At 36.4% G+C, this 20,171-nt stretch overlaps 1 protein-coding gene across 3 annotated transcripts; it reads left to right on the top strand.

Moving 5' to 3' along the window:
* Positions 1–374: 374 nt before the first annotated feature.
* On the top strand, positions 375–18,312 carry LOC103459643 (NXPE family member 3-like). 3 transcript variants are annotated; one of them, XM_017302760.2, is made up of 8 exons: positions 375–558; positions 11,891–12,043; positions 12,749–13,210; positions 15,973–16,268; positions 16,495–16,565; positions 17,072–17,104; positions 17,219–17,407; positions 17,489–18,312. In XM_017302760.2, the coding sequence occupies exons 1-8, from the start codon at positions 541–543 to the stop codon at positions 18,061–18,063; spliced, it is 1,797 nt and encodes a 598-aa protein (XP_017158249.2). In that variant the 5' UTR covers positions 375–540; the 3' UTR covers positions 18,064–18,312. The 3 variants fall into 3 exon arrangements, with proteins under 3 accessions (XP_017158249.2, XP_081460079.1, XP_081460080.1); XM_081603953.1 differs by lacking the exon at positions 17,072–17,104; XM_081603954.1 differs by lacking the exon at positions 11,891–12,043 and having other exon boundaries at positions 376–558.
* Positions 18,313–20,171: the final 1,859 nt, after the last annotated feature.

Raw genomic sequence — 20,171 nt, 5'->3', positions numbered from 1 at the left:
GAATAAAGGCAACAACCCCAGGTTGTTTTTTTTTTTGATTTTGCATAATACTCCCCCTATTATTGTAAAATGAAACATAGAAATATTTTTGAAGTCCACTCCATCAATTTGTCTGAGCTTAGACCACGCCGGCTTAATCTTACAGCAGAAACAAGTCTTTTTTTTTTCTTACCACCCTCAGAAAAAGACAACTTCTCTAAAAGTATAATGGGTAACATGTGTCGCTTAATTTGAATGGTGTGGAGTCATAATTAAAGTAGTGTAACACTGGTGACAAGCGATTGCTGATACATTTTTGTTGTTGGCCCAGTTGAGTCAAAGTCCAGGGGGATTTTTATAGCTCAGGTCCTTTCCTGGTTACACCCTGTGAGAAGAGAAAGGCAGGAAAACACACACGCGCGCACACACACACACACACACACACACACACACACACACACACACACACACACACACACACACACACACACACACACACACACACTGTGTTTCACTTCCAGCTCCACACAGCTCTGCGGATTTGACAAAGTGAGGACGACGATGGAGAAAAATACAAAGGTAAACCCAAAAAAAAGATGAGAAAAATTATTAATTTGAGCTGATTGTTTTCTTCTGCTTTTTTAATCCACGACGTCAATCATCTAAAATTTAAAGTTTTCAAAATTTGCCTAGTTACATTTTTCAGCTTGTAGCAAAGGTTGCATTTAAATTTTTTTTTTAAGCACAAAACAAAAAGTTGTAGCATCAGCACAAAATATCTCTAAAACTCATTACTTTCAAATACTGACATATTTAAATATTGACATATTGGGTACAATGAGAATACAAGAAGAAATATTTTCAAATGTGTTTGTGGGTGAAAATGCATGCAGAATAACATTCTGATTTATTCACTTTAGTGAATAAATATGTGCATTTGAAGTTTATGTCATAGTGCACACAGTATGACATGTGTCATACTGTGTGCATATAAACTCCACGTACTTTTAGAGAATTAAGTGGAGTTTATATGCCTATTATACGGCCATAATCATGTGTTTGTGCGTGTGATGTTTCACTTCCAGTATGTCTACTGGACACCAGTGAGGGGTTGTGTGAACAACAACATGGTTTTAATTATGACAATTTCAAACAGCGTTTTTTTTAAAAAAAAAACTTTCATTGTATTCACATTTTTACAACTTAAATTACAACTCTAATACAGTATTCTGATGGGACAGTTTGCAACCTGACTGACAGCATTTTATTTTTCTGGATTTATTGAAAGAGAGATCTAACGCCATGTTGTAGAGGAAACGGCAGCTAAATTATATTCTATTTAAGGCCTCATACAAATCAGCCCTGGTCACATTTAAAGGGTTTTTTATGACCTAAAACGGACAATGATAAGAACTGGCTTGCTTAAATAAATATTATTTTTGTAGAAAACACATATCTTGTGTTTATCTTGGATTATATTTTGGATTAAGTTTTGTTCGGTGGTAATCCTTATTATTTTTTATGAAGTTACAAGGTCAGGCACAGAGCCAAGCGTGTGTCAGACACGCATTGGGTAAGCTAATTTACCATTTTATTCCTAAAGAAAATTATAATACACTCACAGTTTCACTGCGCGCTCAGAACTTATAAAACACGACTGTAAATTAAATCATATTTGCGCTTCGCATTAATCTTGCATGAGAAGAGTAAACTGTGTGGCTTTTAAATTTGACGCCGGCATTTTCTTAAACTGCGGTCTCACAGAGGATTCATACACACCTGAAGCTGGTCGAAGAGAATGTTCCAGATTGTCCGGATTGAGTGAAAGGTGGCGCGCGCGATCCGCGCCGAGATGCAAAAAACCCGGAGCTCGCGCGAGGTTCGGATGGTGGGATTAGTGCACGCTATCTGCCTCGTGCCCAGTTCAATGCGTCATCTATAAACCCGTATTTATTATCTCCGTTACTGGTGAAAACCCCCCAAAAGAAAAAAGAAGAAAAAAAAAAAACTTTCATAAATGTGAGGCGGCTTTTATTTTACAGTGACGTTGCGCCAGTTACATGTAGACGAAACGAACCCAGCAATATGAGGCAGCATACATTCAGCTCTCGGTGCCGTTACAATAGCAAAAAACAAAGCAGCTTCCAAAGCTGTCGCACGAGCGCTACGTAGACGTTGTCTTGCACGTTCGAGATATGTTGCTTTGTCAACACCCCCGTTTCTACCGAAGTTAAATCAAGTTCACTGTATAACTACACTTTTCATTGGCAAAATGTTTACAGTATTCATCATTTCTGACAAACTATGTTCTCTAGAAAAGTTTTGTTAGCTAAATATAAAAAAACAGTCAACGTTGAATGTCCTTATTAGTAGCAAAATGCAAGGAAGATGCAATAAACAATGAAGAGGGTTAAATATTTAGGATGAGATTATCAAAATAATAGAAAAAAATTATATTTATTTCCGAAGATGTCATGTTAAACCACATTTGATTATGATTCTTGCTATCACCGTGAACAATGAAAGCATTTTATTTCTAATGCTCATAAAATAAGATAAGACAAACTTTATTGTCCCAAAGGAAACTTGTCTTGCGTACAGACCCTGCCTATCATATTACATTTAAAACCATTTCTATATAGATCCATTAGCAGAAATAAATAAATAGCTCCCAAAATTTACGCAAAGTCTTAAAAATCATTACCGCAGTGAAGTTAGTTTCAAGTTGGATATTCGATATTCGAGCTCCGGGGAGTAGCGGCGTTTAGACGACGGTTGATCCGATTTATGAACGCTAATGTCGGCCGGCGGTTCTCCACCGCTCCCGGTCGCAGCGCCCGAAGGTTCACTTAGGGACTGTCAACAAATTACCGTACCAAACCTTCCTGTCAAAGAAATGTTAATAAATGCCTTGAATTGTAAAGAAAATAACTAATTGTAAGTGCTATTTCATGCTTTTACATGAAACTCAATATCATCTATTAAATTCTAAAGTCATACAATATTTTCAATTATTTTAATATTAAATAATAGAATGTTTTCTTCAATAGCTTCCAGGTCATGTGACCTATTGACTAAAAATCACTTTTAAATAATTATACTAGTCTCTATTGATGAGGCACAAACTTTTGTTTACCATTTTTAGCCATTTTTAATTTTTTAGGACTTTTTTGGTCAAAATTGAGGGTTTTTCTTCAATAGCTTCCAGGTCATGTGACCTATCGACTAAAAATCACTTTCAAATAATTATACTAGTCTCTATAGATGAGGCACAAACATTTGTTAACCATTTTTAGACATTTTTCATTTTTTAAGATTATTTTTGGTCAAAATTGAGGGTTTTTCTTCAATAGCTTCCAGGTCATGTGACCTATGGACTCAAAATCACTTTTAAATAATTATACTAGTCTCTATTGATGAGGCACAAACTTTTGTTTTCTGTTTTTAGCCATTTTTCATTTTTTAAGATTATTTTTGGTCAAAATTGAGGGTTTTTCTTCAATAGCTTCCAGGTCATGTGACCTGTTGACTAAAAATCACTTTTAAATAATTATACTAGTCTCTATTGATGAGGCACAAACTTTTGTTTCCCATTTTTAGACATTTTTCATTTTTTAAGATTATTTTTGGTCAAAATTGAGGGTTTTTCTTCAATAGCTTCCAGGTCATGTGACCTATGGACTCAAAATCACTTTTAAATAATTATACTAGTCTCTATTGATGAGGCACAAACTTTTGTTTTCTGTTTTTAGCCATTTTTCATTTTTTAGGATTTTTTTGGTCAAAATTGAGGGTTTTTCTTCAATAGCTTCCAGGTCATGTGACCTGTTGACTCAAAATCACTTTTAAATAATTATACTAATCTCTATATATGAGGCACAAACTTTTGTTTTCTGTTTTTAGCCATTTTCCATTTTTTAGGATTTTTTTTGGTCAAAATTGAGGGTTTTTCTTCAATAGCTTCCAGGTCATGTGACCTATGGACTCAAAATCACTTTTAAATAATTATACTAGTCTCTATTGATGAGGCACAAACTTTTGTTTTCTGTTTTTAGCCATTTTTCATTTTTTAAGATTATTTTTGGTCAAAATTGAGTGTTTTTCTTCAATAGCTTCCAGGTCATGTGACCTATCGACTAAAAATCACTTTCAAATAATTATACTAGTCTCTATAGATGAGGCACAAACTTTTGTTTTCTGTTTTTAGCCATTTTCCATTTTTTAGGATTTTTTTTAGTCAAAATTGAGGGTTTTTCTTCAATAGCTTCCAGGTCATGTGACCTGTTGACTCAAAATCACTTTTAAATAATTATACTAGTCTCTATAGATGAGGCACAAACTTTTGTTTCCCATTTTTAGACATTTTTCATTTTTTAGCATTATTTTTGGTCAAAATTGAGGGTTTTTCTTCAATAGCTTCCAGGTCATGTGACCTGTTGACTTAAAATCACTTTTAAATAATTATACTAGTCTCTATAGATGAGGCACAAACTTTTGTTTTCTGTTTTTAGCCATTTTTCATTTTTTAGGATTTTTTTGGTCAAAATTGAGGGTTTTTCTTCAATAGCTTCCAGGTCATGTGACCTATCGACTAAAAATCACTTTCAAATAATTATACTAGTCTCTATAGATGAGGCACAAACATTTGTTAACCATTTTTAGACATTTTTCATTTTTTAAGATTATTTTTGGTCAAAATTGAGGGTTTTTCTTCAATAGCTTCCAGGTCATGTGACCTATGGACTCAAAATCACTTTTAAATAATTATACTAGTCTCTATTGATGAGGCACAAACTTTTGTTTTCTGTTTTTAGCCATTTTCCATTTTTTAGGATTTTTTTTAGTCAAAATTGAGTGTTTTTCTTCAATAGCTTCCAGGTCATGTGACCCATGGACTCAAAATCACTTTTAAATAATTATACTAGTCTCTATAGATGAGGCACAAACTTTTGTTTTACATTTTTAGCCATTTTCCATTTTTTAGGAATTTTTTTGGTCAAAATTGAGGGTTTTTCTTCAATAGCTTCCAGGTCATGTGACCTATCGACTAAAAATCACTTTCAAATAATTATACTAGTCTCTATGGATGAGGCACAAACTTTTGTTTTCTGTTTTTAGCCATTTTTCATTTTTTTAAGATTATTTTTGGTCAAAATTGAGAGTTTTTCTTCAATAGCTTCCAGGTCATGTGACCTATGGACTCAAAATCACTTTTAAATAATTATACTAGTCTCTATAGATGAGGCACAAACTTTTGTTTTACATTTTTAGCCATTTTCCATTTTTTAGGAATTTTTTTGGTCAAAATTGAGGGTTTTTCTTCAATAGCTTCCAGGTCATGTGACCTATCGACTAAAAATCACTTTCAAATAATTATACTAGTCTCTATGGATGAGGCACAAACTTTTGTTTTCTGTTTTTAGCCATTTTTCATTTTTTTAAGATTATTTTTGGTCAAAATTGAGAGTTTTTCTTCAATAGCTTCCAGGTCATGTGACCTATGGACTCAAAATCACTTTTAAATAATTATACTAGTCTCTATAGGGTTAGGCAAGCATGTGTTTTGGCAAGCACCTGGTGCTTGCCAAAACACATGGAGTCTGGCCAGCCTCAGCTCAAAGTGGGTTCACCTTCCCATGGGCTCACCACCTGTGGGATGGGCCAAAAGGGTTGGGTGCAATGTGAGATTTTAGAATGCCGAGGGAGGGGACCTTGGCTTTCTGACCCTGTGTGATGGACGTTTTATCACTGGGCATGGAAAGTCACTTCTCTGGTGGGAGCCTGAGCTGGTGTGTGAGGTTGAGAGGTTCTAACTAGAAATAGTCTCATCTCATCGCATGACTCGAGATGAGAGCCGTGCGTTAATTAATGGAACATTAATTAACAATCTGATATGCAGCGAGAAAATTTAATGTTTCAGTTGTTGGCTGTTTCTATAGCTTTTTATTTTTGTAATTTTATGGTGTAAAGCTCTTTGAAATGCCTTGTTGAAATGTGATATATAAATAAAATTAGATTAGATTTTTTTTATTTGGGGGTTTTCTGTCCGAGGCCACGTTCTGCACAACCAGGGTTTTGAAGGGATCCATTTTGGTGGCCTTGGGATCACGCCTCTGCTTTTGGCAGATGATGTGGCCCTTCTGGCTTCATCATGTCATGATCTACATCTTCACTGGAGCAGTAGTAGTAGTAGTAGTAGTAGTAGTAGTAGTAGTAGTAGTAGTAGTAGTAGTAGCCGAGTGTGAAGCGGCCGGGAGGGGGATCAGTACCTCCAGATCCAAAGCCCTGGTCTTGAGCTCGAAAAGTCAGGTAAGATTTTCCTGACCCAAGTGGAGGAGTTTAAGCATCTTAGCATCTTGTTCAATGTTGGAGTTCATTCATTTCTGTCTCTGTTCACCACCCATGTTCATTAACCAGTTTCAGGACCCGACCAGAACCACTCATTGTAAATTGAGAAATAATGAGATTTGGTTATATATAAAAACAAGCTTTAATGCCAAAAGATAATCAAATTTCACAATCCATACATATCATCCAAATGGAACATCATGCTTCTTAGGTTACATTCATCGTCCAGCTCTGGGGCCAAGTGACAAGAAGCCAAGTGAGGCAAAGATTGTAGCAAGTTTAGCTTTTTATTCATCTCTGAAATCTGGACCCTCCATAAACTGTACTCTAATCAGTTTCAGTCGGTTTACATATGACTGCCAGCAGTCACATATAAACATGGTTATGTATGCTTCAGCATGTGAGGCAGATGAAAGAGGCTAAAAGAGATGGAGGAAAATGCAGAATCCATAACATTAAGAATGAGGGAAAAATGGAACAGGAGATCAATAGACGGATTGACGTAGCGTCTGCAGTGAAGTGGGCGCTGGACCAGTCTGTCGTGGTGAAGAGACAGCTGGATCAAAAAGGAAGGTCTCTATTTGCCAGTCGATCTACGTCCCTACCTTCATCTATGGCATTGGTTTAAGGGTCTTGACTGAAAGAACAAAATTACAAACACAAGCGGCCAAAATTATTATTTTTTCCATACGTTTTCTGGGCTCTCCCTTAGTGAAAGGATGAGAAGCTCAGTCATCCAGGAGGGACTCAGAGTAGAGCCGCTGATTTTTCACTTTGAGAGGAGCCAGCTGAGGTGGGTCAGGCATCAGATTAGAATGCCTCCTTGGCGCCTCCCTAGTGAGGTCTTTTGGGCACGTCCTACCAGGAGGAGGCCCACAGGAAGACCCAGGACACGCTGGATGGACTATGTCTCTCAGCTGGCCTGGGAACGCCTTGGGATTCCCCTGGAGGAGCTGGTGGGAGGGAAGTCTGGGCCTCTGCTGACCCCTAAACCCGACTGCGGACAAAGGGAAGATGATTGATTGATTGAATTTTCTTAATAGCTTATGGGTCATGTGATCAATTTACTCAAAATAAATGTAAAATTATTCTACTAGACTAGGTGGTGCACACTCATACCTATTCCATTTAACCCTTTTTGTTCCTTGTCAGTGGGTCACATGAAATGTAAGCTATTAAACACCAATCATATTTTTTAATTTAAATTATGGAAAAAAAATTAAAATATCTAAAATGGGGAAATAAGGAGGGTGCCTCATCTATACAGACTGATAGAACAATTTCACACAGATTTTGAATCAACAGGTCACATGACCTGGAAGCTATTGAAGAAAAACCCTCAATTTTGACCAAAATAATTCCTAAAAAATGGAAAATGGCCAAAAACGGAAAACAAAAGTTTGTGCCTCATCAATAGAGACTAGTATAATTATTTAAAAGTGATTTTTAGTCAACAGGTCACATGACCTGGAAGCTATTGAAGAAAAACCCTCAATTTTGACCAAAAAAATTCCTAAAAAATGGAAAATGGCTAAAAATGTAAAACAAAAGTTTGTGCCTCATCTATAGAGACTAGTATAATTATTTAAAAGTGATTTTTAGTCGATAGGTCACATGACCTGGAAGCTATTGAAGTAAAACCCTCAATTTTGACCAAAAAATTCCTAAAAAATGGAAAATGGCCAAAAACGGAAAACAAAAGTTTGTGCCTCATCAATAGAGACTAGTATAATTATTTAAAAGTGATTTTTAGTCAACAGGTCACATGACCTGGAAGCTATTGAAGAAAAACCCTCAATTTTAGGTAAAAAATTCCTAAAAAATGGAAAATGGCTAAAAATGGAAAACAAAAGTTTGTGCCTCATCTATAGAGATTAGTATAATTATTTGAAAGTGATTTTGAGTCAACAGGTCACATGACCTGGAAGCTATTGAAGAAAAACTCTCAATTTTGACCAAAAATAATCTTAAAAAATGAAAAATGGCTAAAAATGGTTAACAAATGTTTGTGCCTCATCTATAGAGACTAGTATAATTATTTAAAAGTGATTTTGAGTCAACAGGTCACATGACCTGGAAGCTATTGAAGAAAAACCATCAATTTTGACCAAAAAATTCCTAAAAAATGGAAAATGGCTAAAAATGGAAAACAAAAGTTTGTGCCTCATCTATAGAGACTAGTATAATTATTTAAAAGTGATTTTGAGTCCATAGGTCACATGACCTGGAAGCTATTGAAGAAAAACCCTCAATTTTAGGTAAAAAATTCCTAAAAAATGGAAAATGGCTAAAAATGGAAAACAAAAGTTTGTGCCTCATCAATAGAGACTAGTATAATTATTTAAAAGTGATTTTGAGTCAACAGGTCACATGACCTGGAAGCTATTGAAGAAAAACCCTCAATTTTGACCAAAAATAATCTTAAAAAATGAAAAATGTCTAAAAATGGTTAACAAATGTTTGTGCCTCATCTATAGAGACTAGTATAATTATTTAAAAGTGATTTTGAGTCCATAGGTCACATGACCTGGAAGCTATTGAAGAAAAACCCTCAATTTTGACCAAAAAATTCCTAAAAAATGGAAAATGGCTAAAAATGTAAAACAAAAGTTTGTGCCTCATCTATAGAGACTAGTATAATTATTTTAAAGTGATTTTGAGTCAACAGGTCACATGACCTGGAAGCTATTGAAGAAAAACTCTCAATTTTGACCAGAAATTTCCTAAAAAATGGAAAATGGCCAAAAATGGAAAACAAAAGTTTGTGCCTCATCAATAGAGACTAGTATAATTATTTGAAAGTGATTTTGAGTCAACAGGTCACATGACCTGGAAGCTATTGAAGAAAAACCCTCAATTTTGACCAAGAAAATTCCTAAAAAATGGAAAATGGCTAAAAATGGAAAACAAAAGTTTGTGCCTCATCTATAGAGACTAGTATAATTATTTAAAAGTGATTTTGAGTCCATAGGTCACATGACCTGGAAGCTATTGAAGGAAAACCCTCAATTTTGACCAAAAAATTCCTAAAAAATGGAAAATGGCTAAAAATGGAAAACAAAAGTTTGTGCCTCATCTATAGAGATTAGTATAATTATTTGAAAGTGATTATTAGTCCATAGGTCACATGACCTGGAAGCTATTGAAGTAAAACCCTCAATTTTGACCAAAAAATTCCTAAAAAATGGAAAATAGCCAAAAACGGAAAACAAAAGTTTGTGCCTCATCTATAGAGACTAGTATAATTATTTAAAAGTGATTTTTAGTCAACAGGTCACATGACCTGGAAGCTATTGAAGAAAAACCCTCAATTTAGGTAAAAAATTCCTAAAAATGGAAAATGGCTAAAAATGGAAAACAAAAGTTTGTGCCTCATCTATAGAGATTAGTATAATTATTTGAAAGTGATTTTGAGTCAACAGGTCACATGACCTGGAAGCTATTGAAGAAAAACTCTCAATTTTGACCAAAAAAAATCTTAAAAAAGGAAAAATGGCTAAAAACAAAAAACAAAAGTTTGTGCCTCATCTATAGAGACTAGTATAATTATTTGAAAGTGATTTTTAGTCAACAGGTCACATGACCTGGAAGCTATTGAAGAAAACCCTCAATTTTGACCAAAAAAATTCCTAAAAAATGAAAAATGGCTAAAAATGGAAAACAAAAGTTTGTGCCTCATCTATAGAGACTAGTATAATTATTTAAAAGTGATTTTTAGTCAACAGGTCACATGACCTGGAAGCTATTGAAGAAAAACTCTCAATTTTGACCAAAAATAATGCTAAAAAATGAAAAATGGCTAAAAATGGAAAACAAAAGTTTGTGCCTCATCTATAGAGACTAGTATAATTATTTAAAAGTGATTTTTAGTCAACAGGTCACATGACCTGGAAGCTATTGAAGAAAAACCCTCAATTTTGACCAAAAAAATTCCTAAAAAATGGAAAATGGCTAAAAATGTAAAACAAAAGTTTGTGCCTCATCTATAGAGACTAGTATAATTATTTAAAAGTGATTTTTAGTCGATAGGTCACATGACCTGGAAGCTATTGAAGTAAAACACTCAATTTTGACCAAAAAATTCTTAAAAAATGGAAAATAGCTAAAATGGAAACAAAAGTTTGTGCCTCATCTATAGAGACTAGTATAATTATTTAAAAGTGATTTTGAGTCAATAGGTCACATGACCTGGAAGCTATTGAAGAAAAACCCTCAATTTTGACCAAAAAATTCCTAAAAAATGGAAAATGGCTAAAAATGGAAAACAAAAGTTTGTGCCTCATCTATAGAGACTAGTATAATTATTTGTAAGTGATATTAAGTCAATAGGTCACATGACCTGGAAGCTATTGAAGAAAACATTCTATTATTTAATATTAAAATAATTGAAAATATTGTATGACTTTAGAATTTAATAGATGATATTGAGTCTCATGTAAAAGCATGAAATAGCACTTTCAATTAGTTATTTGGTTACAATTCAAGGCATTTATTAACATTCTTTGACAGGAAGGTTTGGTTCGGTAATTTATTGACAGTCCCTAAGTGAACCTTCGGGCGCTGCGGCCGGGAGCGATGGAGAACCGCCGGCCGACATTAGCGTTCATAAATCGGATCAACCTTTAGCTAAACGCCGCTACTCCCCGGAGCTCGAATATCGAATATCCAACTTGAAACTAACTTCACTGCGGTAAAATCATTAGTCGAATCTGAGCCACGGAACAGCGGGTACGGAAGCTGCAGCAGTCAAACCACTGCAGAAACTACTGCAAGCTATATCCTTCCCCTCTCGTAGAGATCGGCTAATTCTGTGAAATTCAGTCAAGTGAAGACTGTTTAGCAGTTGACCAGCTACTTTTTTGTTTTAATAGCATTAGTACACTGCTTCGTGCGGGTCAGACTCAATTAAATTACCTCATCATATTGCAATTTTTTTTTCGGCGGTGTTAAAAAATTCTGCCGGTATTACCGTAAACAAGACGATACGGCATATCCACAGTAATCCACTTTAAACTGTCAGTTACTATATTTATCATATAAAACGGCATAAAATGGAATCTTTTAGTCTTTCAGATATATAATTAAGGATAAACTGAGGATTATGTAAATTATAGATTTGTAAGAGTTTTGTCTCGCTTCCTAATTAGCTCATAAATAGCACAGAAGTTGACATGAAAAAACATCACTTTTGATTTTATCTGAACTTTGATGTAATATAAATATATAAATAAGTATAAATCCCACCCACCCCTCTACCTTTCATCTACTGAAAATGCATCTCCCTTTGTGGTTAAAATAGATAAAACAAAAACTAAATGAAATAAACATTTTAAAATTTTTCACTGACATTAAACTTGTTTCAAACAGTTGTTTTGGTATTTAAACCAAATATAACTTCATACTAGCAAACAAAAGGATAAAGGTAAATATAATGCCAAAACAGCATATCTCATTTATTCTCAAATCATGAATAAAAGAAAGACAAACCAGTCATTTAATAAAAAAATTCAGACTTGACAATCAGAAACATAAGTGTTTCTTTATATTTTGTATTTTAACGCAGGGCAAGTCGTCACTTATCATGGAAGGCCAGACGTCCAGAAAACGTTTTCCTCTGAAGTACAGTTGGATCTTCCTGTTCTTGGCTTCCCTTGTTTTATGGCTTATGTTTTACAGTGAAAACATCACTGATCACATAACTCATCGATTATCAGAGGTGAGCATTTGTCACCTTTAAACTATTTACTCCATCTGCATAAGGATGTTAGGCTGATAAAAATACAACTTTTCACACAATGAAAAATTTGTATAAACAAGTAAAGATGTAGCCAACAAAACCATCATCTCTGAATATACACAGTTACAAATGCTTTTAATTTACAGTAAAATACAGGCAGCAATTTTACTGTATAAATATGGATTTTACTGTATTTTTATAATAAAATTCTGGCAACTACTCAAAAAGTGAATCACACAAGTCAAGTGTTTTCTTCATTACTCTTGATAAATTTGGTTTAAAATTTGTTTCTCAGAAAATGTATATCCATCTATCCATCCATTTTCTGTGCACCCTTGTCCCTTAGTGGGGTCAGGAGGGTTGCCGGTGCCCATCTCCAGCTAACGTTCCGGGGGAGAGGCAGGGTTCACCCTGGACAGTCTGTCACAGCGCAGAAAATATATATATTCAATTAAACTGATAAAAAATATATACATAATTATGACGTAAGGGGCTACAAAATAATGATCCAGCAGATATTTCCCACAAGGTGGCTAAGACACTAGCAGCTAACTGTTCACACAGGATATTAATAAAAGTTGTTGCTGCTGTAGAATTAACTGACCAGTATCCTAAAAGCAAATCAATATTTTGTATGAAACTGTATTTGTGTGTCATTTGATTGATTTCTAAACTTTTCTCTAGTTAAAGATGAACGTCCCCACCACTCAGGCTCTGACACCAAACACCACAACATTAAAACGTCCCACTGAGCCTCCTCAGCCAGCCAGCGTCTGCTCCTACCACTCTGTGTTACCAGAGGACGCTCTGGAGGTAGAACAGCTGAAGGAGTCCATCGCCTGGCCTGAAACACCTTCTCTACCATCCAACTTCTCTCTGAATGACACCAGTGGTCCGGCTCACAGCACCTTCACCATTCTGCCAAGAAATGGTGGTGGAAGTTGGCGAGTAGGGGATCAGCTGGAGGTTCTGATACAAATCACCGACTTCCACGGCCGCCCCAAGTCATCAGGGGGAGATGTTCTGCTCGCTCGGCTGCACAACCCGACTCTTTTTGCAGGCGTTGCAGGGCGAGTGTTGGATCATCACAATGGCTCTTACACTGCTGTGTTCTCTCTACTCTGGGAAGGAAGTGCGCATGTTGAGGTGAGACTAAAACATTTATTGACAAGCGAGCCAGTAACGAATCCTAACTCTCAACTAAATGAACCTTTTTTATGATTTGTGACAAGAGGAAACAGATAATCTCATGTTTATGTGGCATTCAGTGGTTTGACCAGGCACGTGCAGAAGGGGGGGCTGGGGGTGCTTGAGCACCTGCCCTTTTTGCTCCTTGCCCCAAAGTGCCCTTTTGGTCAATTTTTTTTATTTTTGTTTTATTATTATTTCCTAAGCCCTCTTCTGACACATAAAAACATGTGCTAAAATTCTTTGCTTTTTTGTTTCTTTTTTGTACAACATAATAAGCCGGGTCACCTTGTTACCTTTGACCTTTTGCCCAAAAAATAAAAAAAACTACAAAAACATTGTCAAACATTGTCAGCGGGTGAAGTTTACTGGATGGATGGATGGATGGATGGATGGATGGATGGATGGATGGATGGATGGATGGATGGATGGATGGATGGATGGATGGATGGATGGATGGATGGATGGATGGATGGATGGATGGATGGATGGATGCTTTTGTTGGCTGATTTTATGGTCCATGTGTCAATACAAATTATGATTCATTGATCAGGATTTCTATTCTCAACAGTTGGTAGCAGAGGACGGGTTTGTGTTGACACACAAGCAGAGATTGGACTGGCCGTTCAGGTGCAGACTTTCAGAAACAATACTCTTGTGTAGGGCCCACACGGTTTCTCTAAATTTCAGCTATCAGCCGTTGTTCATAGGAGTAGTTTTAGGTGTGAAGGAATAAAGTAGTTTTAGGTATGAAGGTTGTTGACTGGCTCGGTCTGGGAGTCGCCCTAACCCTATTTTGCTTAGCTGTTCACAGGTTCAAATTTAAACTTAATGAAACTTGAGAAATTATAACATAAAGTTATTATAATTTAATATTGTCATTATTGCTATTGTTTTTTAATAATAACAATAGTACTGATAATATCCCCACAAAAAAAATTTATATTCAGTCCATTACAGTTTTATGTTTTTATGGTTTGATGCTTATTTTGCGATTATTAATAAGTGATCAATGTGGCAGATTAGCTACCACTGCTATTAGCTCATTAAACACCTGCTGTACTGATGATCTGTTAGAGTTGGTGTTTAACTCGCCTTTTATTTTCTAACTGAACTGAAACAGAATTCCACACCACATCTACATGTTTAGGTTGTCAAAGTCAAGCTAGCATAACTGAACTACTTCCCTCTCCCTCCATATTTTTTTCTTAATTAACTTTTTCCTGACCTGTTTATCTAGTGATAGTGTAGCAAAGCACTTTTATTAGGGGTACATTTAACATTTTGTATGCTATATTGACAATTTTACATATTTTATATGTTTGGTAAAATACCAAGTTACTTTGTCCTCTAACTTTAAATAAGCATTTTTGATGAATGAATTTCAGAATTATAATAGTTGCCAGGCTACAAGCACAATTAATTTTGTTATAGATCCAGATACACACTTCACATTAGGACAAATAGATTCATTATTCTTCTACAGAAATGAATAATTAATCCCAGGACTTCAGTCAAAACATCTAGGGCTGCATATTTTCCTGGATAATTTAAAACTTTTAAAATCAAATTTAACTCTGTATTAAGCCTATTTATTATATATAATATCTGGATTCATGGGCGCCGCCAGGCAGTGGCACAAAAAGTGGGTATGCAGCGTATGCAACGCATAGGGGCGCAGCACACAAACCCAGTCTGGAGGGGGCGGCACGCCAATGATGTTTTCCCATACACTTCAGCGCGCCTTACGCTCCTTCACCTCGCGCACATAATGAGGTAAATGTAGCGAGTTTTACCCTTCACGTATGCTAGCAAAGTCGTTAGCTTTCAGCTAGCTAATAGCATAACAACAACAGCCTAATGTCTGTATGATAGAAATACTGAATCGATAGATAAGAACAGTTTATCTTCACCTGTCTGTCTCCTCCTGCTCAGTGGTTCTTCAGAGAAAGGCAGACGCAGAGGCCTGTCAGTGTCTGTTGTATTTCATTATCTCTCTGCTTAAACCGCGACTCTGTGCTGAAGCAGAAAAGATACTTCAACGTTTTCCGTCATCTGACAAGTAGCAAGTCGCAAGTCTACTCCACTTTATTCACCAAAAACGTTTTTTTTATTCACCAAAAACTGTTCTGTAATCTGGAACGTTCGCTACGTTGAGCTCCAGTTAGCCGCCTTATCTCACTGCGCGAGAGGCAACTGCGTCATGCGTCACGGGCAAAAGGTCAAAGGTAACAAGATGACCGGCTTATTATGTTGTACAAAAAATAAAAATAATAATAATAATTTTAGTACATGTTATGTGTCACAAGAGGGCTTAGAAAATAATACCAAAAAAAAAATTAAATAAAAAAAGAAATAAATAAAAATTGACCAAAAGGACACTTGGGGGCAAGGAGCAAAAAGGGCAGGTGCTCAAGCACCCCCAGCCCCCCCACTCTGCACGTGCCTGACAGGGAATAACATGAACATAGGAAGAAATGACATAAACCACAAGAGAAGCACCTGAGGACAAATGTATCTCTCGTTCCTATAAGCAGACTGTACTTGGGGGGGTTATGTGCCATTCTATACTATCCAGCGGCAGTTGGGCAAGAGCTGAGGTGTCTGTCCCTGTGGCAGATCACAGGGACCTAAACCAAAAATACAAGATTGTACTTTAGAAGTATTGCAGATACTTCACTTTATTTCATGGGGCTTTTTTGCCGGTTCTTTTCAAAAAGGTGACTCTGGTCCATCCCAGCGAGGCGGTCACTGTGCTGGAAAGAATCACCCAGCAGAACCCTGGCAGAGTTTCTTTAAAAAGCATCTTCCGCTCTGGCTCAGTCACCGAAGCTACTGCTTGTAACGTGTGTCTCAAGGCGCCCCCTGAAAAGCTCTGCAACTTCACTGACATCCGCACCGGCGAGCCCTGGTTCTGCTACAAGCCAAAGAAACTCAAATGTGAACACAGAGCCATTCACTCATTTGGAGGATTTGGTGTGAAACTGAAGCCGATGGAGGATCAGCTATTTCAAAGGTAATGTTAGTACTGGGTTTCAACTCAACTATTTGCAAAAAAAAAAATAATAAAAAAAATAATATATATATATATATATATATATATATATATATATATATATATATATATATATATATATATACATATATATATATAACAAATTAACTGGAAGTAATAGTAAATATGTTATTAAATGCATAATGTACACGATGTTGCTTAACACATTTTCTGTTGTGTGCTGTAGGGGTGTCAACATGAAAGTCTTAATTCAATCATCAGGGCCTTCAAACATCACTATTTTACCCAAACCAAAAGGTAAAGGTTTACAACAAGGCAATGGATTGCTTGACAAATTACAGGACGGGAAATAAGAATTTATTCCATTTGATACATTATTATGGCTTTCTCATAGCACCTTATAAGATCTGTTATTTTATCATTTACATGTTGATGATGTAATTGTCTCTACTTGGAATCGACTCTATGGCTGATTGTGTTTGATACATTTACATTTGAGTTTAACCTGTTTACCTTGTAGCAAGATGTTCTTAGATATCTTTAGTTGGGACTGAAGGCTCCCACTTGAGTCTCGACCTACATCTCACCAAACTTGTTCTGTCTGTAATTATAGTGACATATTCGTGTTTTTCCTAATTTTTTATTTATTTACAGGTATTTATTATGAGCCATAACAACTGTAGAATAGTTTTCAGCTGAAATAATAATAATAATAATAATAATAATAATAATAATAATAATAATAATAATAATCATCATCATCATCATGAAATCACTAAATTTTCTAAATAATTTTCTTCCAGTTCTGAATGAAACAGTTCCCACAAACACATCAGGTGAATTTGATCTAATTGTGTAAAAATACAATAACACAAACAGTCTTTAAAAATACTGTTTTTGGCCTTGATTTTCTTCTTGGCTAATCTTTTTAACCTTCTCTCTGACTTTAGGGGGAAGTGTGAGCGCTCAACCTGCTGGTTATTATTACCAGGGTATTTGGCGAGCACTAGATGGCACCACAGTTCACCAGCTTACTAACAACTCTGCAATTAGCCAGTGTTTGAGTGGCAAGGTGCTTCACCTGTATGGAGACTCCACCATCAGGCAGTGGTTTGAATATTTAATCTCAGCAGCACCAGGTAGACGTCCAATAGAAATGTCTAATAACAACTGAAATTGGTCCATGCCACAGTCTAATCTGCTCTTTTTCACGATTTCAGATCTAAAGAAGTTTGACCTGAAAAGTCGAACGCAGACAGGACCTTTTATGGCCTTGAATTACGCAAAGAACATCTTGGTGACGTTCCGCTGCCACGCTCCTCCCATCCGTTTCGGTAACTTGCCGATCAGTCAAGTACGATACATTGCCAACGAACTGGATGGTTTGGTTGGAGGTGAAAACACGGCTATAGTTATTGGAGTTTGGTCGCACTTCAGCACTTTCCCTGTTGAGGTCTACATCCGGCGCCTGCTGAGCATACGGAGGGCAGTGGAGCGGCTGCTGACCAGAGCTCCAGGTACGCTGGTCATCATCAGGACCGCGAATCCCAAAGCGCTGTCCCTCTACGAGACTCTGACCAACAGTGACTGGTTTTCTATTCAACGTGACAAAATACTCAGGACAATATTTAAAGGGGTGAATGTCCGATTTGTGGATGCCTGGGAGATGACCTTGGCCCACCACCTGCCACACAGCCTCCACCCACAGCGTCCCATAATAAGTAACATGCTAAATGTTGTTTTATCCCACATATGTTCTCCAGCAGGGAACTTTACAGAAACAAAAAAGTTGTAGAAAAGGACCTGGTATTTGGGTAACCACTGGTGATTGGGGACACTTGATCTATATCACGTTATGGACATGTCAACCAGCAGTTATGAAGATTGAATGAAAATGAGCAACACAGAAGTAGGTAAAGGAAATTTGATGCTGGGATGAAATGGCCTCCAAGAAAACTTTGAAGAAAGCCTTCTTTCATGTTTAAGAAGTCTACATTTATATAGAAATTTAGATGTAAATAAAAACATATTTATTTTTTTTAAATGTGTGTTTAATCTTTTTGGCCACTCCTGTCTCATTTTCTATCTTAAGTGTAGTAATAACAATAATCTAAACCTGCTAAAAGTAATTGTACTGGTTACATTAAGTGTTAGTTGGCAGACAGCTTTTGTTCCTGGGTTACGGCAAAAAGCTGAAGAATAAAACATTAGTTTCCCTTCCTCTACTTCCCAGTCCATTGCATTATGCCTCAATCTGAAGACTATGAATGAACATGGCGTCAAAAAGGTCAGATACTAGAAAGAGAAACAGAAAGAGAGTGGCATGATGGTTTTATGTGACTTGTACTCTGTGCCTCTCCTGTCCACTGCGCCTCCTACTTGCTGCTGTTCATGCATTGCTAAGAGCAATTGAGTGCTGATCAGTAGCAGTTGAGATGGAATTAACAATAATTGAAGAAAAAGAAATGTAATCTGAAATTATTTTACTGTTGTAGACAACAAAAAAATCATTTTCATTTCTGAAACAAACAAAAAAAAACTGCTTTATACAAGTGAAAAACATCATGATTAACCAAAGATTGTTCTACCAAAAAGTTTCCATTTTCCACTCCTGTATCCATGGTTTTGTATATTTACTAACTGTGAGATATTTCAGGAACTTAGCTATTTGCAAGTTTAAAAACCTATTTTAAAAATAGAATAGTCAAAACTGTCAAAACTTAATTTGCTTATCTGCAAAAAAAATAAGCAACTTATCTTCTAGGTGGAAGCTAATAAGCTTCCACCTAGAAGCTAGAAGATAAGTTACCTATCTAGTTTTAGGAGTGACAGAAGCAAATGATAATGTTTAAAACCAGAAAACTGTAAAGAAACAATTCTTGCATGTCTGAAAGAATTTGCCAGTTGTTGGAGGGAATGATAAAGCGAGAGTATGATGTGAACAATGGACTAAGAGTTTTGGAGGCTGAGCTAACAGTTCCAAGAGCTTTTATTCTGATGAGAAACATGCACCAAACTTGTCATGATTATATAGTTCAGTTCCAGTAAAGTCAGACCTTATTGTTGTTTTTGGGGGGCTGGAGGGTTCGGTTTGCTATGACCAGGCTCATTGAGAGGAAAACAAAAACATTAGTAAAATTAGGGACAGATCCTTCCACTTAAAGAGATGGGGACGTCACATCATCAAACAAATACAACAAAAATATTCTTATTCTAAAAGTTCTTTGTAGGATGGATGCTAGTTGATGGTTTTTTGCCAAATTAGCCATCCCTCTGGCATGAGCTAGTGGCAGACACTCATGGGACCAAGCACAAGAATTCCTCTGGATGAGGTTTATAATCCCCAGTGTGAAGAAAGCTCTGAAGCCTTAAAGGCCTGACTGGTCTGTGCTCTGGTGTACGCATATGCGGATTTCTCTAAGCCTCTGATCGTGAAGACTGATGTGAGTTACAATGGTGTAGGTAGGAGTGGAATTGTCACAAGAGACTACGGTTCCATGAAATTGTGACTTCTTGCGCTCAAGTGGGCCATGACTGAGAAACTCCAGAAGTACTGGCTAGGGCAGAGGTGTCAGGTGTTCACATACATAACAACCCACTGGGATACCTTATCGATACCAGGCTGCTTGACAACCACTAAATAGCAACACAGCTCACCAGTTTAACACTGAGACAATGCCAAGGAAAATATGTAAATATTGCGAACATACTTTATCTCAGGCATGCCACACAGTTGGGTATTGTACTATCAGGCAACTGCATGCATGATTGTAGGCAGCAGCCTGTGTCAATATGCGTCTTCCCACAGCCAGGAATGAACACGCCATGAAACTAGAGTTCAACAAAACATTTTACAATGAGTGAGAGAATAAGACAAAAGGCGGAGGTTTGTGTTTAACACCA

This window comes from Poecilia reticulata, chromosome 23, assembly GCF_904066995.2.
Source record: "Poecilia reticulata chromosome 23, P_reticulata-male-v2, whole genome shotgun sequence".
Lineage (NCBI taxonomy): Eukaryota > Metazoa > Chordata > Actinopteri > Cyprinodontiformes > Poeciliidae > Poecilia > Poecilia reticulata.
Note: the sequence above shows the minus strand (reverse complement) of the source record. Positions and strands in the feature narration are given on the sequence as shown.

Excerpts from the sequence above, each read along its gene's own strand:
- LOC103459643 (XM_017302760.2), top strand. Across the intron at positions 13,211-15,972 it reads AAGGAAGTGCGCATGTTGAG|GTGACTCTGGTCCATCCCAG; the intron begins GTGAGACTAAAA and ends CTTTTCAAAAAG. Across the intron at positions 16,566-17,071 it reads TATTTTACCCAAACCAAAAG|TTCTGAATGAAACAGTTCCC; the intron begins GTAAAGGTTTAC and ends ATTTTCTTCCAG.